Source organism: Nycticebus coucang, chromosome 10 (assembly GCF_027406575.1).
Source record: "Nycticebus coucang isolate mNycCou1 chromosome 10, mNycCou1.pri, whole genome shotgun sequence".
Lineage (NCBI taxonomy): Eukaryota > Metazoa > Chordata > Mammalia > Primates > Lorisidae > Nycticebus > Nycticebus coucang.
Genome location: NC_069789.1, coordinates 125980705 through 126001012, shown reverse-complemented (window position 1 = coordinate 126001012; position 20308 = coordinate 125980705). Strand labels below are relative to the sequence as shown.

General features: G+C 41.4%; 2 protein-coding genes across 9 annotated transcripts in view; both read right to left on the bottom strand.

The window, feature by feature from the left end:
* The window catches only part of LOC128595900 (zinc finger protein 585A), a 36700-nt gene extending 18297 nt beyond the window's left edge, over positions 1–18403 (bottom strand). For 2 of the 4 annotated variants that reach the window (XM_053605040.1, XM_053605041.1), the window contains exons 1-2: positions 4848–5249; positions 954–1162 (exon numbers count right to left, since the gene is read on the bottom strand). In XM_053605040.1, coding sequence (XP_053461015.1) covers positions 954–1025 — 72 coding nt within the window. In that variant the 5' untranslated portion in view covers positions 1026–1162; positions 4848–5249. Of the gene's footprint in view, positions 1–953; positions 1163–4847; positions 5251–18067; positions 18161–18385 lie in introns of those variants that run through there. The other 2 variants (XM_053605039.1, XM_053605038.1) reach the window with 2 other exon arrangements.
* Positions 7332–20308, bottom strand: part of LOC128595899 (zinc finger protein 585A-like) — a 43242-nt gene continuing 30265 nt past the window's right edge. For all 5 annotated transcript variants that reach the window (XM_053605033.1, XM_053605036.1, XM_053605035.1 and 2 more), the window contains 3 exons: positions 18386–18512; positions 18068–18160; positions 7332–15137 (listed from right to left, as the gene is read on the bottom strand). In XM_053605033.1, the coding sequence (XP_053461008.1) occupies positions 13036–15137; positions 18068–18160; positions 18386–18512 (2322 nt within the window). In that variant the 3' untranslated portion in view covers positions 7332–13035. The remainder of the gene's footprint in view (positions 15138–18067; positions 18161–18385; positions 18513–20308) is intronic.

Here is a 20308-nt window from a genome sequence, read left to right as displayed (position 1 = left end):
CTACTTTTTGAACTAAGTGTATGTATTACCCATTCAAAAAATTATTCATAATAAACTATCACAGTATCTTCAGAGGGATAAGAAATAGTATTATACCCACAAGAACAGGATGCTAAAGAAACCAAATATAAATCCAACTAAAACTTTTTTTTTTTTTTTGAGACAGAGTCTTACTATGTGGCCCTCGGTAGAGTGCCGTGGCGTCACAGCTCACAATAACCTCAAATTCTTGGGTTTAAGCGATTCTCTTGCCTCAGCCTCCCAAGTAGCTGGGACTACAGGCACCTGCTGCAACGCCTGGCTATTTTTGTTGTTGCAGTTTCGTTGTTTAGCTGGCCTGGACCAATTCTAACCCGCCAGCCTTGGTGTATGTGGCTGGTGCCATACCACTGTACTGCAGGTACCGAGCCCAAACTAAAATTTTAAAATCTCAAAAATTTGAATTAAAATGCTGATACATGCAATGAGCAGCTCAATAAGGGCTGGAAGACAAAGTTGATAATGTTTCCCAGAAGGGCAATGAAATAGAAAATAGTAGAGGGGAAAGAAAATGGAGAAACGACATCTGAAAAACAAATTTCAAAAAGAAAATATTTGTGTTTGGGGGGGACGCTGTAGGAAGAAATGAAAAAAATACTTTCAAAATCCATGTAAAAGTGACTTCTAACCAGGTATTCTATCCACAGTCAAAAGATCAAAACAATTTGATGAAGAAATAACACTTTTTCTTGATCGTCCACCTCTCCACTATCATACACTTGGCCTCTTGAGATGGAGACATTACCCGTGTATTGCTCATTCTTACCAGAAAATCAAGATTTGCATAATAAGCAGCAGTTCTAGAGTCTGTCTGTTTCCTATGGCCTACCTGCCTTTGCCCAGAGGCTCTGGTGACTGATCAGAGATATCTACTAGTGGGATGAATTCTCACCCCTGGGGTGACTCCTCCTCACCTCATATGAACTGTCACCATCCTCTGGAGACAGGGCTGGGAATCTCTGTGGTGAGATCCAATTAGCAGGCATGGCCAACTTAGTCTCAACCCCTGTTTTCTAATGAGCCTGAAGCTTTGGAGTCATCTGTCAACAGAGTTGCTAGGAGGAGGTGGGCTGGATTCTGGAGGAAGATCTGGCCCAAGGGCTCTCCAGAGACTCTTAGAAACCTAAAAAGACAATGTCCACATATCAGTCATTCAGCATTTACCACATAAACACTTCTTAGACACACCAAGGTGCAGGTCCCTGAGCAAGAATCCAGAGCAGTGGTTCTCAAACTTGGGCTTGCATTCAAGTCATCTGGAGGGGTTCTTAATAATTCTATCCACACAATTTAAAAGTCTCAGTCTCACCCCCACAGTTTCTGATTCAGTAGGGCTAAGGTAGAACCCAAGAACTTTCATTGCCAATGAGTGCCCAGGTAATGCTAATACTGTTAGTCCATGGACCACACTTTTAGTTCAGACCAGTGCTGTGGAGTGTAGCCTCAATGTAACATCAAGTGCCATTAACGTATGTTTAAAGAAGCTTTCTAAGAGTCCATATGAAGGGATGTTCCTTTAAGACTCTCTGAGCTGATTAGCAAACTAGTCAAACAGGAGGCAAAATCTGCAAACAGAGTTTGGCTGTCTGAATGTCCTGGAAGGGACCTTGGAAGTGGAAAACAAGAAAAGTTAGTGGGAGGTGCCTGTGGCTCAAAGGAGTAGAGTGCCGGCCTCAAATGCCAGAGGTGGTGGGATCAAACCCAGCCCCGGCCAAAAACTGCAAAAAAAAAAAAAAGAAAGAAAAAGTTAGTGAGCATTTCAGTGACATGATGCACCTGTTTTCTCAGACAAACGGCTGAATAAGTTTTTGTGGTCGCTCTGCATGGCTTCTTTGTACTCTTATCATATAAACCATTGGCTGCCAATTAGTATTATTATTAAAATGTGTAAGCGCAGAACTTAGTGTTGTTAAGAGTATATAAGCTTGTAAGAAATAAACTGAGGTCACTGTATGCCGGAGCGAGCTGCAGCCCTCTGCTTCTCTATAACATTCTGACTGCTGATCTTTATCTCTGAGACCCCGGCACAGACCCATTCAGACAACATGGAGAATATAAAGTTTAACAAAATCAGTGGTATGGGCCAGGTGCAGTGGCTCAGGCCTCTAATCCTAGCACTCTGGGAGGCTGAGCCAGGTGGATTACCTGACCTCAGGAGTTTAAGAACAGCCCAAGCAAGTTTGAGACCCCCATCTCTACTAAAAATAGAAAAACTAGCCGGGCATTGTGTTGGACACCTGTAGTCTTAGATACTTGGGAGGCTAAGATAATAGGATCACTTGAGCCCAAGAGTTTGAGGTTGCTGTGAGCTGTGACACTACAGCACTCTACCAAGGTTGACACAGTGAGACTCTGTCTCAAAAAAAAAAAAAAGATCACTTGAGCCCAAGAGTTTGAGGTTGCCATAAGCTGTGACAACAGGCGCTCGACCCAGGGTGACAGAGACTGTCTTAAAAAAAAACAAAATCAGTGGGTGGCACCTGTGGTTCAAGGAGTAGGGTGCCGGCCCCATATACTATAAGTGGCAGGTTCAAACCCGGCCCTGGCCAAAAAAAAAAAAAAAAAATCAGTGATAAGTTATTAGTCATGGTGAAATATGGAAAAAGACCATGAGATCTGGAGTAACAATACTGCAGATTTGAATTACAGTTCTGTCACCTTTTAATTATGAAAATATTAAAAAGTTACTTCAGTTTTAGTTTCTAAAATGAGAATAAAATGCAGAGCTCATAGTTGTGAAAATAAAATGAGATGATGTGGGGGGTGCCTGTGGCTCAGTGAGTAGGGCACCAGCCGAGGGTGGCGGGTTCGAACCCAGCCTCAGCCAAACTATAACAACAACAAAATAGCCAAGCACTGTGGCAGGTGCCTGTAGTCCCAGCTACTCATGAAGCTGAGGCAATAGAATCACCTAAGCCCAAGAGCTGGAGGTTGCTGTGAGCTGTGACGCCATGGCACTCTACCAAGGGCGACAAAATAAGACTCTGTCTCTAAAAAAAAAAAAAAATGAGATACTTGTAAAGTATGCCACACCTCCCTAGCACATGAGAATAATGCAATAAATACCAGCAATTACCATCTTCTATCAGATATTTAAATAATATAATCAGAATAAGTAAAACAGTGTCCCAGACTATTCTAATTTATATGTAGTGATCAACTGTTATTCAACTGAGTGTGCACAAGAGATTCATTACATAAATGGTGCTGATATAGCTAGCCATCTTCCTCAAACAAAACACTTTATTTATTTTTGAGACAGAGTCTCTGTCACTGAGGCTAAAGTTCTGTGGTGTCAAAGCTCAAAGCAACTTCAAACTCCTAGGCTCAAAGGAACTTCTTGCCTCAGCCTCCCTAGTAGCTGGGACAACAGGTGCCCACCAAAACACTCAGCTAATTTTTCCTGTTTTTAGTAGAGACAGGGTCTTGCTCTTGATCAGGCTGGTCTCAAACTCCTGAGCTCAAGCAATTCACCGGTTTCAGCCTCCCAGCTAAGGATTACAGATGTGAGCTACCCCCACTGGGCCAACAAACTACATATTTGTAGTTTAAATTCTATAGGCAAATTCCAGTAGGATTGTGGTGGGCGCCTGTAGTCCTGGCTACTTGGGAGGCTGAGGCAAGAGAATCGCCTAAGCCCAAGAGCTGAAGGTTGCTGTGAGCTGGGACGCCACAGCACTATACCGAGGGCGATAAAGTGAGACTGTTTCAAAAAAAAGTAAAAAGAAAAAAAAACCCCTAAGGAATATTAAAATAAATTTGGGAAGTATATATTGTGGTGTAGTTGGAAGGATCTTACTACACAGGAGGAAATCAAGAAACTATAACAAAAAACATTTATTAGATGATAATCTTATTATGTTAAAATGTAACATAAAAATCAAAATGAAGCTATATAAAAGTTTTTAACATATGATGATAGCTTGCTTCTAATGTTAAAATAACTCTAGCAATCACTAGGAAAACATATGCCAAGAGAAAAAAAAAAAGAAACAATGTGAAATTTCACAGAAAATGAAACAAATGGCAATTAACAAAAAGGTGTCGATTTCGATTAACAATGAAAATGCATCAGAGCAAATAGATAAATTTGTAAAAACCTTAAAAAAGCAACAATATCCAGTACTGGAAAGCATTTGGGAAAGTGAGTTCTTTCAGAAATTGTTAAAGTTTCAATTGCTATATTTGGAGCTATTTTGTCATGTCAATTATTAAAAATACACAACTGTCTCTAATATAGTTTCAAATATATAAAGCAGAAACTGACGATAAAGAGCCCTTCTTGGACAAATAACCTTTATTTACAGTGAGTAGTTTACCTACTGTAATTAATCAAGCACATAAAATAATCTGTGAGGATATATATATATAATGCCTAGTGAATATAACAATACAATTAGAGAAGTTAAGCACATTATTTTTATGTAACTGATGTTACATGAAAACTGAGCATGAACTAGGCCACAAAGCAATTGTTTAACTCGAGCCTTACAGACATCATCTGAAACAGAAAATGGACTTCTAAATAACTCGTGGGTCAAAGAAAAAAATAGATGAATTTAAACAAAAATATAACTTAGAATTTAAAGTTACACACCAAAGCTTGTACATCTTTATATTAAAGAAGGCTGAAAATGAATGAGGTAAATTTTCAACTCAGTTAAAACACAAGCTGATCACAGACCCCAACCTGATCACAGACCCCAACCTCTCACCATAGCTGACATCTGCCTACGTTCTGTCACCTGCAAGTGCCATCACCAACCCCTGAATCTCAATCACTCAACTCAAACAGCCCCATCACTGACCGAGAAACCACCATCACAGAGAACCACCAACGGACGCCACAGGCCCCAACAATGAACTCCAAAACCACTATAACGAAATCCACGGAAAACCTGCTTCCCGCATTACGGACTTCCCCGAAACACTAATCGCGATCAACCAAACCCTCAGAGACATCTGCGCTGGGGAACACGGAACTGACACCAGCGGTGAAAAAGCCTGTCGGGGGCGGCGCCAGTGGCTCAGTGAGTAGGGCGCCGGCCCCATGTGCCGAGGGTGGCGGGTTCGGACCCAGCCCCGGCCAAACTGCAACGGAAAAATGGCCGGGTGTTGTGGCGGGCACCTGTAGTCCCAGCTGCTCGGGAGGCTGAGGCAAGAGAATCGCGTGGGCCCAAGAGTTAGAGGTTGCTGTGAGCCGTGTGACGCCACGGCACTCTACCCGAGGGCGGTACAGTGAGACTCTGTCTCCACAAAAAAAAAAAAAAGCCTCTCAGGACCACAACAACGTCCGGTCTGACTTCTAGCCCCGCCCTTGATGGGCGGTTGGTACTGCGCATGCTCTCAATGAAAAGGGAAGTCACATTTACCAGCATTAACGGGGCTTGAGACTCCTTCATTAGAGACGTTGTGCAGTTTCAGTAAGACCCGCGGTTGGGCAAATAACATGGCTGCGCCCAAATGCTGCTACTTGCAGGCCGCCACGTTGGAGGCGTATCTATTCCGTACAGCGGAGGAAATCAGCCTTTTCCAAGTTTCATAGAGCAAGGCTGGGATTCCCAAATAGAATTAAGTGTGTGATCCCCATCTGAACAGACTTCTATTCGGGAGGGGTAAGTTACCAGAGATGGGGTGTGGCGCTCCATGTAAGTTACCCCTCACAGCACAGGGCTGGGCACAATTATATGCTAGGCAAATGAGGGGAGCAATCAATATGGTCTAATCCACTTTTTAGAGAAATTACTATGGGAGAGACTGAAAGGTCAGTAGGGGAGTGCGCTCCTGGGTGAAATCAAACCAGAAAGACTTCAAAATGGAAAGTAAGCTGCAATAACCAACGTTACTAATCTTCTTAGTAAACAGGGTAGAAGTCAGAGTACTACATCCTTTCTTGGTAGATGTCACCGGAAGTGGGAGCAGGAGGGAGAAGTTCAAGTGTCTTCTTAAGGTCTGGGGGTTGGGAGAAGAGGGAAATGGAGATTTGAATGCCCCACATTGATCACCATTATCCATTAGCCTCTGCACTGAATCAACTACTTCCGTATAAAAGGCAGAAATAAGGTTGGGCACCCGTAGCTCAGTGGTTAGGGTGCTGGCCACATGCTCCAGGGCTGGTGGGTTTGAACCCGGCCTAGGCCTGCTAAAAACAAAAAAACAAAAAAACGAGCATTGTACCAGGCGCCTGTAGTCCCAGCTACTAGGGAGGCTGAGGTAAAGAGAATCACTTGAGTCCAAGAGTTTGAGGTTGCTGTGAGCTATGATGCCACAGCACTATACCCCCGAGGGTGACAAAGTGAGACTCTGTCTCAGTTTAAACAAAAGCTCGGCGCCTGTGGCTCAAGCGGCTAGGGCGCCAGCCACATACACCTGAGCTGGCAGGTTCAACTCCAGCCGGGCCCGCCAAACAACAATGACTGCAACCAAAAAATAGCCGGGTGTTGTGGCAGGTGCCTATAGTCCCAGTTATTTGGGAGGCTGAGGCAGGAGAATCGCTTGAGCCCAGGAGTTGGAGGTTGCTGTGAGCTGTGATGCAACAGCACTCTACTCAGGGCAAGAGCTTGAGGCTCTGTCTCAAAAATAAATAAATAAAATTTAAAAAATAAAAAAAGACTCAAAAGAGAACTATGCAAAAACTAAACATAGGTAGCAAAAATAAAAAAAGAATGACTCTTAATATGGCCAATATGTGACAGAAAGTGACTAAGAAAATATTTGCTATTTTATTCTTTTTTTTTTTTTTTTGCTGTTTTTGGCCGGGGCTGGGATTGAACCTGCCATCTCCAGCATATGGGGCCGGTGACTTACCCCTTTGAGCCACAGGTGCCTCCCAGAAAGCTCTGCTATTTTTATTTACCTTGAAATTAAAATAACACTATTGGGACCTGATCAAACTAAAAAGCTTCTGCACAGCCAAGAACACAATAAGTAAAGCAAGCAGACAGCCCTCAGAATGGGAGAAGATATTTGCAGGGTATGTCTCTGACAAAGGTTTAATAACCAGAATCCACAGAGAACTCAAATGTATAAGCAAGAAAAGAACAAGTGATCCCTTCGCAGGCTGGGCAAGGGACTTGAAGAGAAACTTCTCTGAAGAAGACAGGTGCACGGCCTACAGACATATGAAAAATGCTCATCATCCTTCATCATCAGAGAAATGCAAATCAAAACTACTTTGAGGTATCTAACTACAGTAAGATTAGCCCATTATCACAAAATCCCCAGACCAGAGATGTTGGCGTGGATGTGGAGAAAAGGGAACACTTCTACACTGCTGGTGGGAATGCAAATTAATACATTCCTTTTGGAAAGATGTTTGGAGAACACTTAGAGATCTAAAAATAGATCTGCCATTCAATCCTATAATTCCTCTATTAGGTATATACCCAGAAGACCAAAAATCACATTATAACAAAGATATTTGTACCAGAATGTTTATTGCAGCCCAATTCATAATTGCTAAGTCATGGAAAAAGCCCAAGTGCCCATCGATCCATGAATGGATTAATAAATTGTGGTATATGTACACCATGGAATATTATGCAGCCTTAAAGAAAAATGGAGACTTTACCTCTTTCATGTTTACATGGATGGAGCTGGAACATATTCTTCTTAGTAAAGTATCTCAAGAATGGAAGAAAAAGTATCCAAGGTACTCAGCCCTACTATGAAACTAATTTATGGCTTTCATATGAAAGCTATAACCCAGTTATAACCTAAGACTATGGGGAAGGGGGGAGGGTGGGAGGGGGTGGATGGGCGGAGGGAGGGTGATTGGTAGGATTAGACCTACAATGCATCTTACAAGGGTACATGTGAAACTTAGTAAATGTTGAATATAAGTGTCTTAACACAATAAGAAAATGCCAGGAAGGCTACGTTAACCAGTGTGATGAAAATATGTCAAATGGTCTATAAAACCAGTGTATGGTGCCCCATGATCGCATTAATGTACACAGCTATGATTTAATAATAATAATAAAAGAAGGAAACATAGTATGGAATAGTAGGACAGAATAGGAATATTATTATTTATTACTCAACGTAGTTATAAAGAAATGATTAATTAAAAATTGATTTTTATGCAGAAAAAAAGAAATTAAAATAAAAATAAGAATGTATCTCTTTGCCTACTATGCAATGAAACCTCAAGTCCAGTCACTAGCTCTTCTGCTAGCTTTTCCCTATGGCAATTATGAAGCAGCGAAACTACCATACCCCTGTTTGGGGAGGGAGCAGCAGGTAGGAGCAGATAGGAAGCTGTAAAAACCAATTCCTTACACCTGTTGAGCTCTTCTGCCAGCAAGTTCTACATGACAGTGGTGGGAGGGGCTATGCTTTACTCAAAATGTTCACTTCCAGCAAATGTGGAACTTGATTTGAGGGAATTGGACCTACACTGTGATGTGGGCATGCTGGGTACCTTCAGGCCAGGGATGTTCCTCTCTAGGACTCAGCTTGAAAATAGAGCCTGTGGGCGGCACCAGTAGGCTCAGTGGGTAGGGCACCAGCCCCATATACTGAGGGGTGGCGGGTTCAAACCTGGCCCAGCCAAACTCCAAAAAAAAAAAAAAATAGCTGGGTGTTCTGGCGGGTGCCTGTAGTTCCAGCTATTCCGGAGGCTGAGGCAAAAGAATCGCTTAAGCCCAGGAGTTTGAGGTTGCTGTGAGCTGTGACTTCACAGTACTCTACCAAGGGTGACATAGTAAGGTCTCTAAAACAAACAAACAATAAAGCCAGCTAGAGAATGTTAATATGAATAGAAAGGCCAGCACAATTTACTCAGCTATAATGCAAATATAATCACTGCCTAAAAAATCAAAATATAGGTTTTACTTCATGTGCATCCTCTTCACACTTTGAGAAATTTGGGGATCCCCTCAACATTGACAGTGCATTTCTACCATTTCAATTTGAAAAATTATAGGCACTCCTCTTGGTAGTGAGGAAAATTTCAACAGTATAAGTAGAAAACATTCTTTTACTCTATAGCTTCCACACAAATGAATAATTATCAGTCATAAGAAACAATTTACAGGTTTGGCACCCATACTCACTGGGGCTGGTGGGTTCACACCTGGTCCAGGCCTGCTAAACAACAATTGACAACTACAACAACAAAAATAGCTGGGTGTTGTGGTGAACGCCTGTAGTCCCAGCTATTTGGGAGGCTGAGGCAAGAGCATCACTTAAGCCCAAGAATTTGAGGTTGCTGTAAGCTGTGATGCCACAGCACTCTCTACAGAGGGCAATGTAGTGAGACTGTATAAAACAAACAAGAAAACTTACAGGTAGTTCCTGGGTTAGAAATGTGATAGGTTTTCTAAGTTGAATTTATATGTTAAGTCAGAGAAAGTACATTTATCTATTACCTGTAATAGACTCCATCTTTAAGGTTTTGTTTTTGTTTTTTTTGAGACAAGTCTCATTATGTTGCCCTCGGTAGAGTGCTATGGCATCACAGTTCATAGCAAACTCAAACTCTTGGGCTTGAAAGATTCGCTTGCCTCAGCCTCCCAAGTAGCTGGGACTACAGGCACCCACCACAACGCCTGGCCATTTTTTGTTGCAGTTGTCATTGTTTAGCTGGCCCAGGCCAGATTCAAATCCACCAGCCCTGGTGCATGTGGCTGGCGCTGTAACCACTGTGCTACAGGCGCAGCGCCTAAGTGCAAGTTTTAAGTTAGTTATTTGTACCTCTATTTACGAGTTATATATGAGTTTGATGTTTGTAACTCAAGGACTTACTGTAATAGCTACCATTTTTAAGTGCATTTCTCCATTAAGTATAATAACCTCCATTCTTAAGTGTGAGTTGTACGCAAGTTGGATGTTTATAACTTGGGGACTGCCTGTATTACTATGTTGTGCTGACAAAGCAGCCTCAGGAGGCACCTGGCCATGAGAGGTTGATGCTGGTTTCCAGTGTGTGTTACTCGTAATTTCTAAACTGACCCTGACCGTCACTTTGTGCTTTTCCTACCTCTGAATGACTGACCAGTTTATAGGTGCATTTTCTCCAGGGTGCTGACACTTTCCTTTGTGAAGCAGGAAAGAGGCATTAGGACTAACTCCCCTCTTTAAAATTAAAATGACTGTGCTAAATTTGTGTAAGGAGCCTGCAGAAGAGTTCTTGATAACTTAGCCAGTGGTGCTGGGAATCAACAACACAGCTGCAAGCACTCATGGAAAGCCAAAATTGGACATTCAGGAAGGTGGAAGAAGCCTCCCAGGTCTCAGCTGTTTCTCCTGGCTTTGGAATAATGCTAAAGGAGGAAAAAAAATGACTCTATGCAGTCTCCAACTTGGCCAAGAAGAAAATCGATTCTTCTGCAATTGGACTGAGGCTATCCCTGAATGGGAGCTGAGAAAGACAAAGTGGGTAATACATGGGGTGGGAAGGGAGGGCCTTCCAGAACCAAGAGTGACACAAAGATTTCCTATACTGAAGGTACACAATCACTACTCATCCCTTGAGTTGTGGTTAAAATGTCAAAGGAAAGAAGTCCTCTAGTGGATTTTATCAACTGAACTGTATCCAAGCAAAATTTACACATTGAAATACTAACCCCAATGTGAAAGTATTCTGGAGATGGGTTTTTAGAAGGTAATTAGGGTTCTGTTAAGTTATAAGGGTAGGATCCCAGTAACAGGACTGGAGAGGTTTTATAGGCATGGGAAGAGAGGTATTTCTCTTTTTCACTGGGCACAGGACAGGCCACATGAGGACAGTGAGAAGGAAAGCCATCCGCAAGTCAAGAAGAAAATCCTCACAGAAGCTGACCAGACTTAAACCTTGACCCTGAACCATCTAGCATTCACAACTGTGAGAGAATAACGTTCTGTTATTTAAGGCTAGCAGTATACGGTATTTTGTTATAGCACCCCAGGCTGAGAGGGGACATTGATTTGACAGGAGTAAACAGATCTACGGTTTTCTTGCTGACATGGGTCATTAAATGCTATGAATCATAGATAAAGAGGAACTCCCATGGTGGAGGGGAAGGAATAAAGCAATATTATTTAAAGATTTAATCATTTATTTTTCTTATAATAAACACAGTGACACTAAAATAATGAAAATACTGGTGATGTTAACAATGTACTATTCTTATGGAGTGTAGGTGAAGGTATAGAAATAATCAGCTCAGAAATGTATCATAAATACATTACAATTATAGTTATTGCAATTGATCTACAGTGTAATTATAAATAACATTACTATAATGAAGACTGAGTCCTTGATGATGTCCTTTGGGGAGCAGCATTGCACTGGGTTTAACATAATGGACACTGTAGTCAGTGGGCCTGGGTTTGAAGCTTTCTGTGCTATTTACTAGCTCTGTGAAATGGACATAATGATTGTGCCCAACTCAAACATTATATAGACTGAATGAGTTTATAGTTTTAATGAGCCTAGGACAGACCCTGATACACATTCAACATTTTGCTAATCATCATGATTAGCACTGTGCATTGGGTTCTAAATTATTTAATTCTCACAAAGACCTTGGTTTTGTTGTTTTGTTTTTTGACAGTCTGTTGTCCTAAGCTACAGTACCATGGCATCAGCCTAGCTAGCAGCAACCTCAAACTCCATAGTTCAAGCAATCCTCCTGTCTCAGTCTCCCAAGAAGCTGGGACTATAGTTACCTGGCACAATATCCAGCCAATTGGCTAATTTTTCTATTTTGAGTAGAGATAAGGTCTTGCTCTTGCTCAAGCTGGTCTCCGAACTCCTAAGCTCAAGTGATCCTCTTGCCTCTGCCTCCCAGAGTGCTAGGATTATAGCCATGAGCCACTGTGTTTGGCCTCACAAAGATCTTACAATGTGCAGACTGTTCCCCTCTGGTTTACACGAATATCATCATTCCTAATACTGGTATCAACAGCAAGTTTAGTATTAACATAAATGCAAATAATGGTAATAACGGGCAGCGCCTATGGCTCATTGAGTAGGGCACCAGCCCCATATACAAAGGGTGGCAGGTTGGAACCTGGCCCCGGCCAAACTGCAACAAAAAAACAGCCAGGCGTTGTAGCAGGTGCCTGTAGTCCCAGCTGCTCAGAAGACTGAGGCAAGAGAATCGCTTAAGCCCAAGAGCTAGAGTTTGATGTGAGCTGTGATGCCACAAAACTCTACTGAGGGCGACAAAGTGAGACTCTGTCTCTAAAAAAAAAATTAATAATAATAATGACAATATCAGTGTGGTAGTCAGCCTACAAGACTGCCCGCAATCAAACTCACCTCTTGGTATTCAAACTTCTATGTAGTCCCCATTAACAATGAACAGTACTGCAAACACGTGGTAAATACATTCAAGTAGTTTGAATGTTTAGTTATTATGGGGTTTGTGTGGAGAGAAAACGTACTGATGGTCTCTGAAGCTCAGAGACAAGAACTACTAGTGGCTAATGACGCCTGTTGTTAGTCACAGTGCTAGATGACAATGAAAAGTCAACCTGCACTCAGAGATTTGTGGCTGTATACATATTTTTTTATTGCGTTATCACTTTTGTTATAGAAATATTCAGTGAGGGAGGATATGCACAACTGTGTTAGATTAAAAAGAAAAAGCACCCATGATTCTGTTAGACAATCTGGCATCAAAAAAGTCATAGAATTAGGATGTATCACTACCCTAGGTTATCACTGAATTTGTTGGCACTGTACCAATTCCACAGAAAACAACATTATCATTAACATAACTTAATCTTTCTGGTTAAGAATTTGTTAAGTGTTCCATCACAGGTTTTAGGAGCAGCTTTTGCTAATGCATTCACCTCAGTTCCTTCTGAGTATTAATGCCTTGAGGCTTACTGAGGTTGAGAGAATGTGGGAAACATACCTGGCTACATTCAGTCCTTCTCAGATCCCATCTTCTGAACAGTAATGTGTGATATTTACATGTGGGCATTTCTACTTATTTTTCTGCTGAAAGGATTCAATAATGTACAATCAAATCTGCTTAGTGAGGTTTTCTCATATCTTTTCTTTCAAGAGTGAATACTCTGATGTATGCTGAGCACTGACTTCCGGAAAAAACCTTTCCCACAGACTGAACACTTGTAGGGCTTGTCTCCTGTGTGTCTTTGCTGGTGTTTGTTCAAATTTGACTTGTTGGTAAAGGCCTTCCCACACTCAGCACACACATAAGGTTTCTCTCCTGTGTGAATTCGCTGATGTTCGTGTAGTTTTGATTTGTTAATGAAAGACTTCCTACAGTCACTGCATTCATAAGGTTTCTCCCCAGTATGAATTCTATGATGTGTAATCAACTCTGACTTCTGTCTGAAGGTCTTCCCACATTCAGAACAGATATAGGGCTTTTCTCCTGTATGAGTTTTCTGGTGTTTACAGAGATTGGACCTGCCACTAAAGGCTTTCCCACACACAGCACACACATATGGTTTCTCTCCTGTGTGAACAGGCTGATGCACCAGGAGCTGAGACCTGGAGGTGAAAGGTTTCCCACAATCACTGCATTCATAAGGTTTCTCCCCAGTATGAATTCTATGATGTGTAATCAACTCTGATTTCTGTCTGAAGGCCTTCCCACATTCAGAACACATGTAAGGCTTTTCTGCATTATGAGTTTTCTGGTGTTTGTAGAGATTTGACCTTCCACTAAAGGCTTTCCCACACTCAGCACACACGTATGGTTTCTCTCCTGTGTGAACTGGCTGATGCACCAGGAGCTGAGACTTAGAGATAAAAGGTTTGCCACAATTGTTGCATTCATAAGGTTTCTCTCCAGTATGAATTCTCTGATGCACAACTAGTGGTGATTTCTGGTTGAAGGCTTTCCCACATGCATGGCATTCATATTGTCTCTCTCCAGTATGAATTTTCTGATGTATACTGAGATATGACTTCTGCGTGAAGGCTTTTCCACAGGTACTACATTCATAAGGTTTTTCTCCAGTATGGATTCTCTGATGAATTATCAACTCTGATCTCTGAGTAAAGGGTTTTCCACATTTAGAACATATATAGGATTTGTCTCCTATGTGAGTTTTCTGATGTTTAACGAGATTGGACCTGTCACTGAATGCCTTTTCACATTTATTGCATGTATATGGTTTTTCTCCTGTATGAATTCGTTTATGCACATGGAGTTGTGACTTGGAAGTAAAAAATTTCCCACAGTGACAGCATTCATAAGGTTTCTCTCCAGTATGAATTCTTTGATGTGCAATCAAGCGTGCCTTCAGGATGAAGGCTAACCCACATTTCATGCATACAAATGACTTTTCTCCTGTGTGAATTCTCTGGTGCACTGTGAGTGCTGACTTCTGGGTGAAAGCTTTTCCACAGTAACTGCATTCATAAGGTTTCTCTCCAGTGTGAATTCTCTGATGTATAATCAACTCTGACCTGTAGGTAAAAGCCTTTCCACATTCAGCACATATGAAGGATTTCTTTCTAATTTTAACTTTTTCATGTGTAATGAGATTGGAACTATTACTGAAGACCTTCCCACATTTGGTACTTATATAGGGCTTCACTTTTGTGTGAATTTGTTGATGTACCTGAAGTTGTGACTTGGAAATAAAGGATTGCCCATAGTTACTACATTCATTTTGTTTATCTCTAGAATGAATTATTTGATGCGCAGTCAATTGTGTCTTCTGGATAAAGGCTTGTCCACATTCAATACATGTATAGGATCTGTCACCTGTATGAATTTTCTCACATATACTGAGATCTAAGTTATGAGAGAAGCCTCTCCCCCATTCACTGCATTCACAGAGTTTTTCTCTGGTATGAATTCTCTGGTGTCTTAAGAGAAAAGATTGTTCGAAAAAGAATTTTCCACATTTATCACATTTGTATAGCTTGTCTCTACAATGTGTTTTTTGATGTGTAATGAATTCTTGCTTCTGTACAAAAGCCTTCCCACATTCAGTACATACAAAGAAGTTTTCTCCTGTATGAACGTTAGGATGGACATTGAACTGTGACGTTTCAGTGAACATCTTTCCAAATTTGGCACAGTCATAACATTTCTCCCCAGGATGCATTTTCTGATGTGGACAGGTTGCCTGTGTATACCTGAGGATTTTTCCACATTGATTAAGGTCCCATAATTTCTGACCTGTTGGGAGTATACTCATGGTCAGTATAAGAAGAAATATTACCATATTTAAGTAATCTTAATGTTTTAACATTCTTTGATGCATTTTTAATGTCTATGGAACTATAAATCATGCTTCAAATTATTTCTACATGAGTACCACTGATTGGTTCCTTTGGAGAAAGAAATGATGTTTTAGGGATTTTTTTTTGTTTCTGCAGTTTCTGGCCAAAGCTGGGTTTGAACCTGCCACCTCTGGTATACGGGGTCAGCGCCCTACTCCTTGAGCCACAGGTGCTGCCCTTTTTTATTGTTTTCTGAGACAGAGTCTCACTATGTCACTCTTGGTAGAGTGCCGTGGCATCATAGTCACAGCAACCTCAAACTCTTGGGCTCAAGCAATCCTCTTGCTTCAGCCTCCGCAACGCCCAGCTAGTTTGTAAAGACCAGGTCTATACAAAAGGCTGGTCTCAAAATTGTGAGCTCAAGCAATCCACCCACATTGGCCTCCCAGAGCACTAGGATTATAGGCGTGAGCCACCAGGCCCACCAATGTTTAGGTTTACATGAATTATTTCTCTAATTGACTCTTTGTAATCTTTTTTTTTTTTTTTTTTTTTTGTGGTTTTTGGCCAGGGCTGGGTTTGAACCCGCCACCTCCGGCATATGGGACCAGCGCCCTACTCCTTGAGCCACAGGCACCACCCTGTAATCAATACCTTCTTGATGTAAACACCATTTAAAGATTTATGTTCTCTTTTCTGATAGCTATTTGGTCACCAGTTTGCCACAGTTTTTGAAGATTGAAAGACAAATGCACATCATTTCTATACTCTCCTTTTCTTTCAATGTGGAAAGAAGCCTTTTCAGATATTCCCTGCATTAAGCCTACCAACCTAAACTCCCTTTCTAAAGGGAGAAACAGGAGATTTTAGTTCAAAGAACAGCTACTAGAGGAGAGGGTACAACTAGCTCATCCTAGCCCAGAAAAAAGGGTCAGGGTGAGTAATCTGACAAGGGTGGTGGTGATAGTGTATTCATAGAGACGTAAGTCAGCAGTCATAAAAAATAATAAACTGAATGAACAGACTGTACTATGGATAGACATGGAAAAAGGCAAAAAATAAGAAATATAGCATATTAACTTTCATAAGTTTTAATAATTCACTTTAGGCTTGGCACCTGTGGCTTAACCGGCTAAGGCACCAGCCACATACACCTGAGCTGGCAGGTTCGAATCCAGCCCGGGCCTGCCAAACAACAATGATGGCTGTAACCAAAAAATAGCCGGCATTGTGGCAGGCACCTGTAGTCCCAACTACTTGGGAGGCGGAGACAAGAGAATCACTTGAGCCCAGGAGTTGGAGGTTGCTGTGAGCTGTTATGCCACCGCACTCTACACAGGGCAACAACTTGAGGCTGTCTCAAAAAAAAAAAAATAATAATAATAATAATTCACTTTAAATTTTATAGCATAAATGAGTTAAAAAAGAAATATTTACTGATATAAAACAATGGCTGATATTTGGAAGAGAGACAGGTCTGGACAAGGATTAGAAAGCAAATAAATTAAGAAATAAAATAAGAGGGTCTTCACCCACACTCATGATGATAATGTGACCTAAACTGAGGACTATAATTAAACTCAAGCATCAGGGCAATAATGAAAAAAACACCAAGCAGGCAGAGAAATCGTAGGCAGTGTGGAATCACTCAACCAACATTAGAAGAAAATGTCAGGAAAGGCAATTAATGTCAAACACAGCAGAAAGATGCTCCCGGAGATAAAAAGGCAAGGGGAATTAGGAAAACTGAGGAATCACATGGCAATTCCTATGGGGAAAGCAGAAACAGAGCCTGACTAGAAATAAAGTTCTGAGGCATGTCACGGTGAGAAAGCAAAAAATAAAAGAGGACTAGTAGGAATGCGAGTGTGAGAAACATAGTAGTTTTCAAAGAAAGCAGATCCATGAATGCCTGAATATAGAAAGGAGGACTCTAGGACTATGGGGAAGGCAAAAAAAAAAAAAGGCTCGGCGCCTGTGGCTCAAATGGCTAAGGCGCCGGCCACATACACCTGAGCTGGCAGGTTCGAATCCAGCCCAGGCCCGCCAAACAATGACGGCTGCAAATAAAAAATAAAAAATAGCTGGGCGTTGTGTGGGCGCCTGTAGTCCCAACTACTTGGGACGCAGAGGCAAGAGAATCGCTTGAGCCCAGGAGCTGGAGGTTGCTGTAAGCTGTGATACCATGGCACTCTACCCAGGGCAATAGCTTGAAACTGTCTCAAAAAAAAAAAAAAAAAAAAAGGAATGTTAGAGAAAACAAACATAATCAAAGAAGAAAGATCTTTAATGAGGCACACTGGCACAATTCAGAATCCAAAAGTCAATGAAGACAACAAAAATGACAACGGTCATCCAGGTAGTGGCATTTACTTATCTGAGAGGCTAGCATCAAAGATCCTCAAGCAAAGGCCAGGCGTGCTGGCTCACACGTTTCATTAGTTTTAATAATTCACTTTAAATTTTACAGCATAAATGAGTTCAAAAAGCAATAACACTAACACTCTGAGCAAGGCCAAGGTGGGTGGATTGTCTGAGCTCATGAGTTCAAGACCAACCTGAGCAAGAGGGAGACCAAATGTCTAAAAAATAGCCAGGCGTTGTGGCAGGCACCTGTAATCCCAGCTACCCAGGAGGATGAGGCAGGAGGATCACTTGAGCCCAAGAGTTTGAGGATGCCATGAGCTACGATGCCATTGCACTCTACCAAGGGTGACAAGATAAGACTCTGCCTCAGTAAAAAAAAAAAAAAGGATTCTCAAGCAGTGTAAAAATTTAGAGCCTTCCAAAAGAGTCATCTTAACAGCGTTTTAAAGGTTCTAGTCTTTTCAAGACAACTGAGATTTATTCCCCTATTTCCCATCTAGCTGGGTCCCACTCACCCACCTAAAGAGCTCTGATGTGGACGCTCATCCTGCAATGTCCATGGCTCCTTTCCTTGCTCCAACATGACAACCTCTTCTTTAGGACCATGATATCCTATAAAGGGGAAATGATAAAGGACAGGGTCCAGCTAATTATACTTCACAGCCCAATCAATAGTCTTATTGTTCAATGAGAATATGTTCTTCAGCAATGTAACCATATACCTCTAAGAAGAAAAGTAATGTTCTAAGTGCTTAAATGAGTTAAAGAATCCTAGCAAAATCCAGGATAATACTTCACCTTATGTAAGATGCATCACAGCAAGGTGACTGTGCTTACCTATTGATAGCAGGTGGCTATAGGTCTCCAGCATCACATCCCAGTAGAGGTTTCTCTGAGAAGGGTCCAGGTGCTGCCATTCCTCTCTGCTGAAATCTATAGCCACATCCCTGAAGGACACTGATCCCTGTAAGGGCACATTCTTATTCAATGTGAATAGTTATCTCTGGAAGATGGACAGACTGTACTTAGGAATATGAACATGGGATTTCTTGCTGTGTTTAATTTAGCTCCTCTTTTTAAAAACTTACCCCTTATTTCCCTATTAATTATGAAAATTTTCAAACATAAAGCTAATTTGACAGAATTGTACAGAAAAAAATATGTATACCCACAACTTAGAATCTATCATTAAAACTCCTCTACTTGTTTTATCACACATATATCTACCATTTAATCTATCCATTGATCCACTTTATATTTTACATATCTACTATATCAAAGTAAATAGTAGATTCCACTACACCCTAAATACCTCAGGGTGAAAACTAATAGCAAAAGTATATTTGTTTACCTTTTTAGGTAAAATTTACATATACATAAATGCACAAATCTTTACCATTTCAATTTTGACAATTGTATATACCTGTATCATCCAGGAATTTTTTTATTTTTTATTTTTTGATACAGAGTCTCACGATGTCACCCTCGTTACAGTGGCGTGGCGTCACAGCTCACAGTAACCTCAAACTCTTGGGTTTAAGAGATTCTCTTGCCTCAGCCTGTGAATTAGCTAGGACTACAGGCCCCAGCCACAACGCCTGGTTATTTGTTTTGAAGTTGTCATTGTTGTTTTTAGCAGGCCCAGGCCAGGTTTGAATCTGCCAGCTCCAGTCCATGTGCAGTGCCCAAACCGTTGAGCAATGAGCACTGACCCTATCCAGGAACATTTTTATTTCTTTTCTTTCTTTTTTTTTTTTGAGACAAGAGTCTCAAATAGCCAGGTGTTGTGGGGGGCGCCTGTAGTTCCAGCTACTTGGGAGGCTAAGGCAAGAGAATCGCTTAAGCATAGGAGTCAGAGGTTGCTGTGAGCTGTGATGCCACAGCACTCTACCCAGGGTGACAGCTTGAGGCTCTGTCTCAAAAAAAAAAAAAAAAAAAGAAAAAGAAAAAGAAAAGTAGATCCTCCATGGGGTACACACTGAGGTCCCAAAAGAAGAAAATGTGTGTTCTACAAGAGGGAGTCAGTTTACATTGCATAGAGTTAAATATGGAGTGAGGAAGACATTCCCTAGAAGACAAGGACAATAGTGGAAAAGTAAGAAAATACACCATGAGTTTGGGGAACAGCAAATAGCTCTATATAAATAGAAAGAAGTCTGCATGATGTGTCAGAATGGTGGTTATAGGAGAAACTGATCAGACAAACAAGCATTTGTTTTACTTTAAGTACTAGTAAAGGTAATCAGATGTATAACTAAACTGTTTTTTTTCAGGATCTGTATTGCAGGATATTAAAAAATGAGAAAAAGTTGTTGACAGAATGAGTCTACCTTATAAATAAGGAAGTTAAATAAATAAAATAAATAAATAAATAAGGAAGTTAGGGCAAGATGGCCAAACAAGACATCTCCAGCAATCATCCCTCTGCATGAATACCTGATTCAACAACACAAGTAAGCACCTTCAGAAGAGCCAAAAATCAGGTGAGCAGTCAAACTACCTGGTTTAACATTATATCAAGGAAAGAGGCACTGAAGAGGGCAGAACAGACAGGCATCTGATGCCTACACCACCCTCCCCACCCCCTGGCAGTGCACTAGCAAACCAACTGGAGAGAGACTCTTGTGTGCCGGGTGGAGGGGGTGGAGGGTGGGGAGTAAAATGAGCATGGGGCTTTGCATTGAAACTTAGGGCCCGGCAGCGTCTATAGCTCAGTGGATAGGGCGCCAGCCACACACGCAGAGGCTGGTGGGTTTGAAC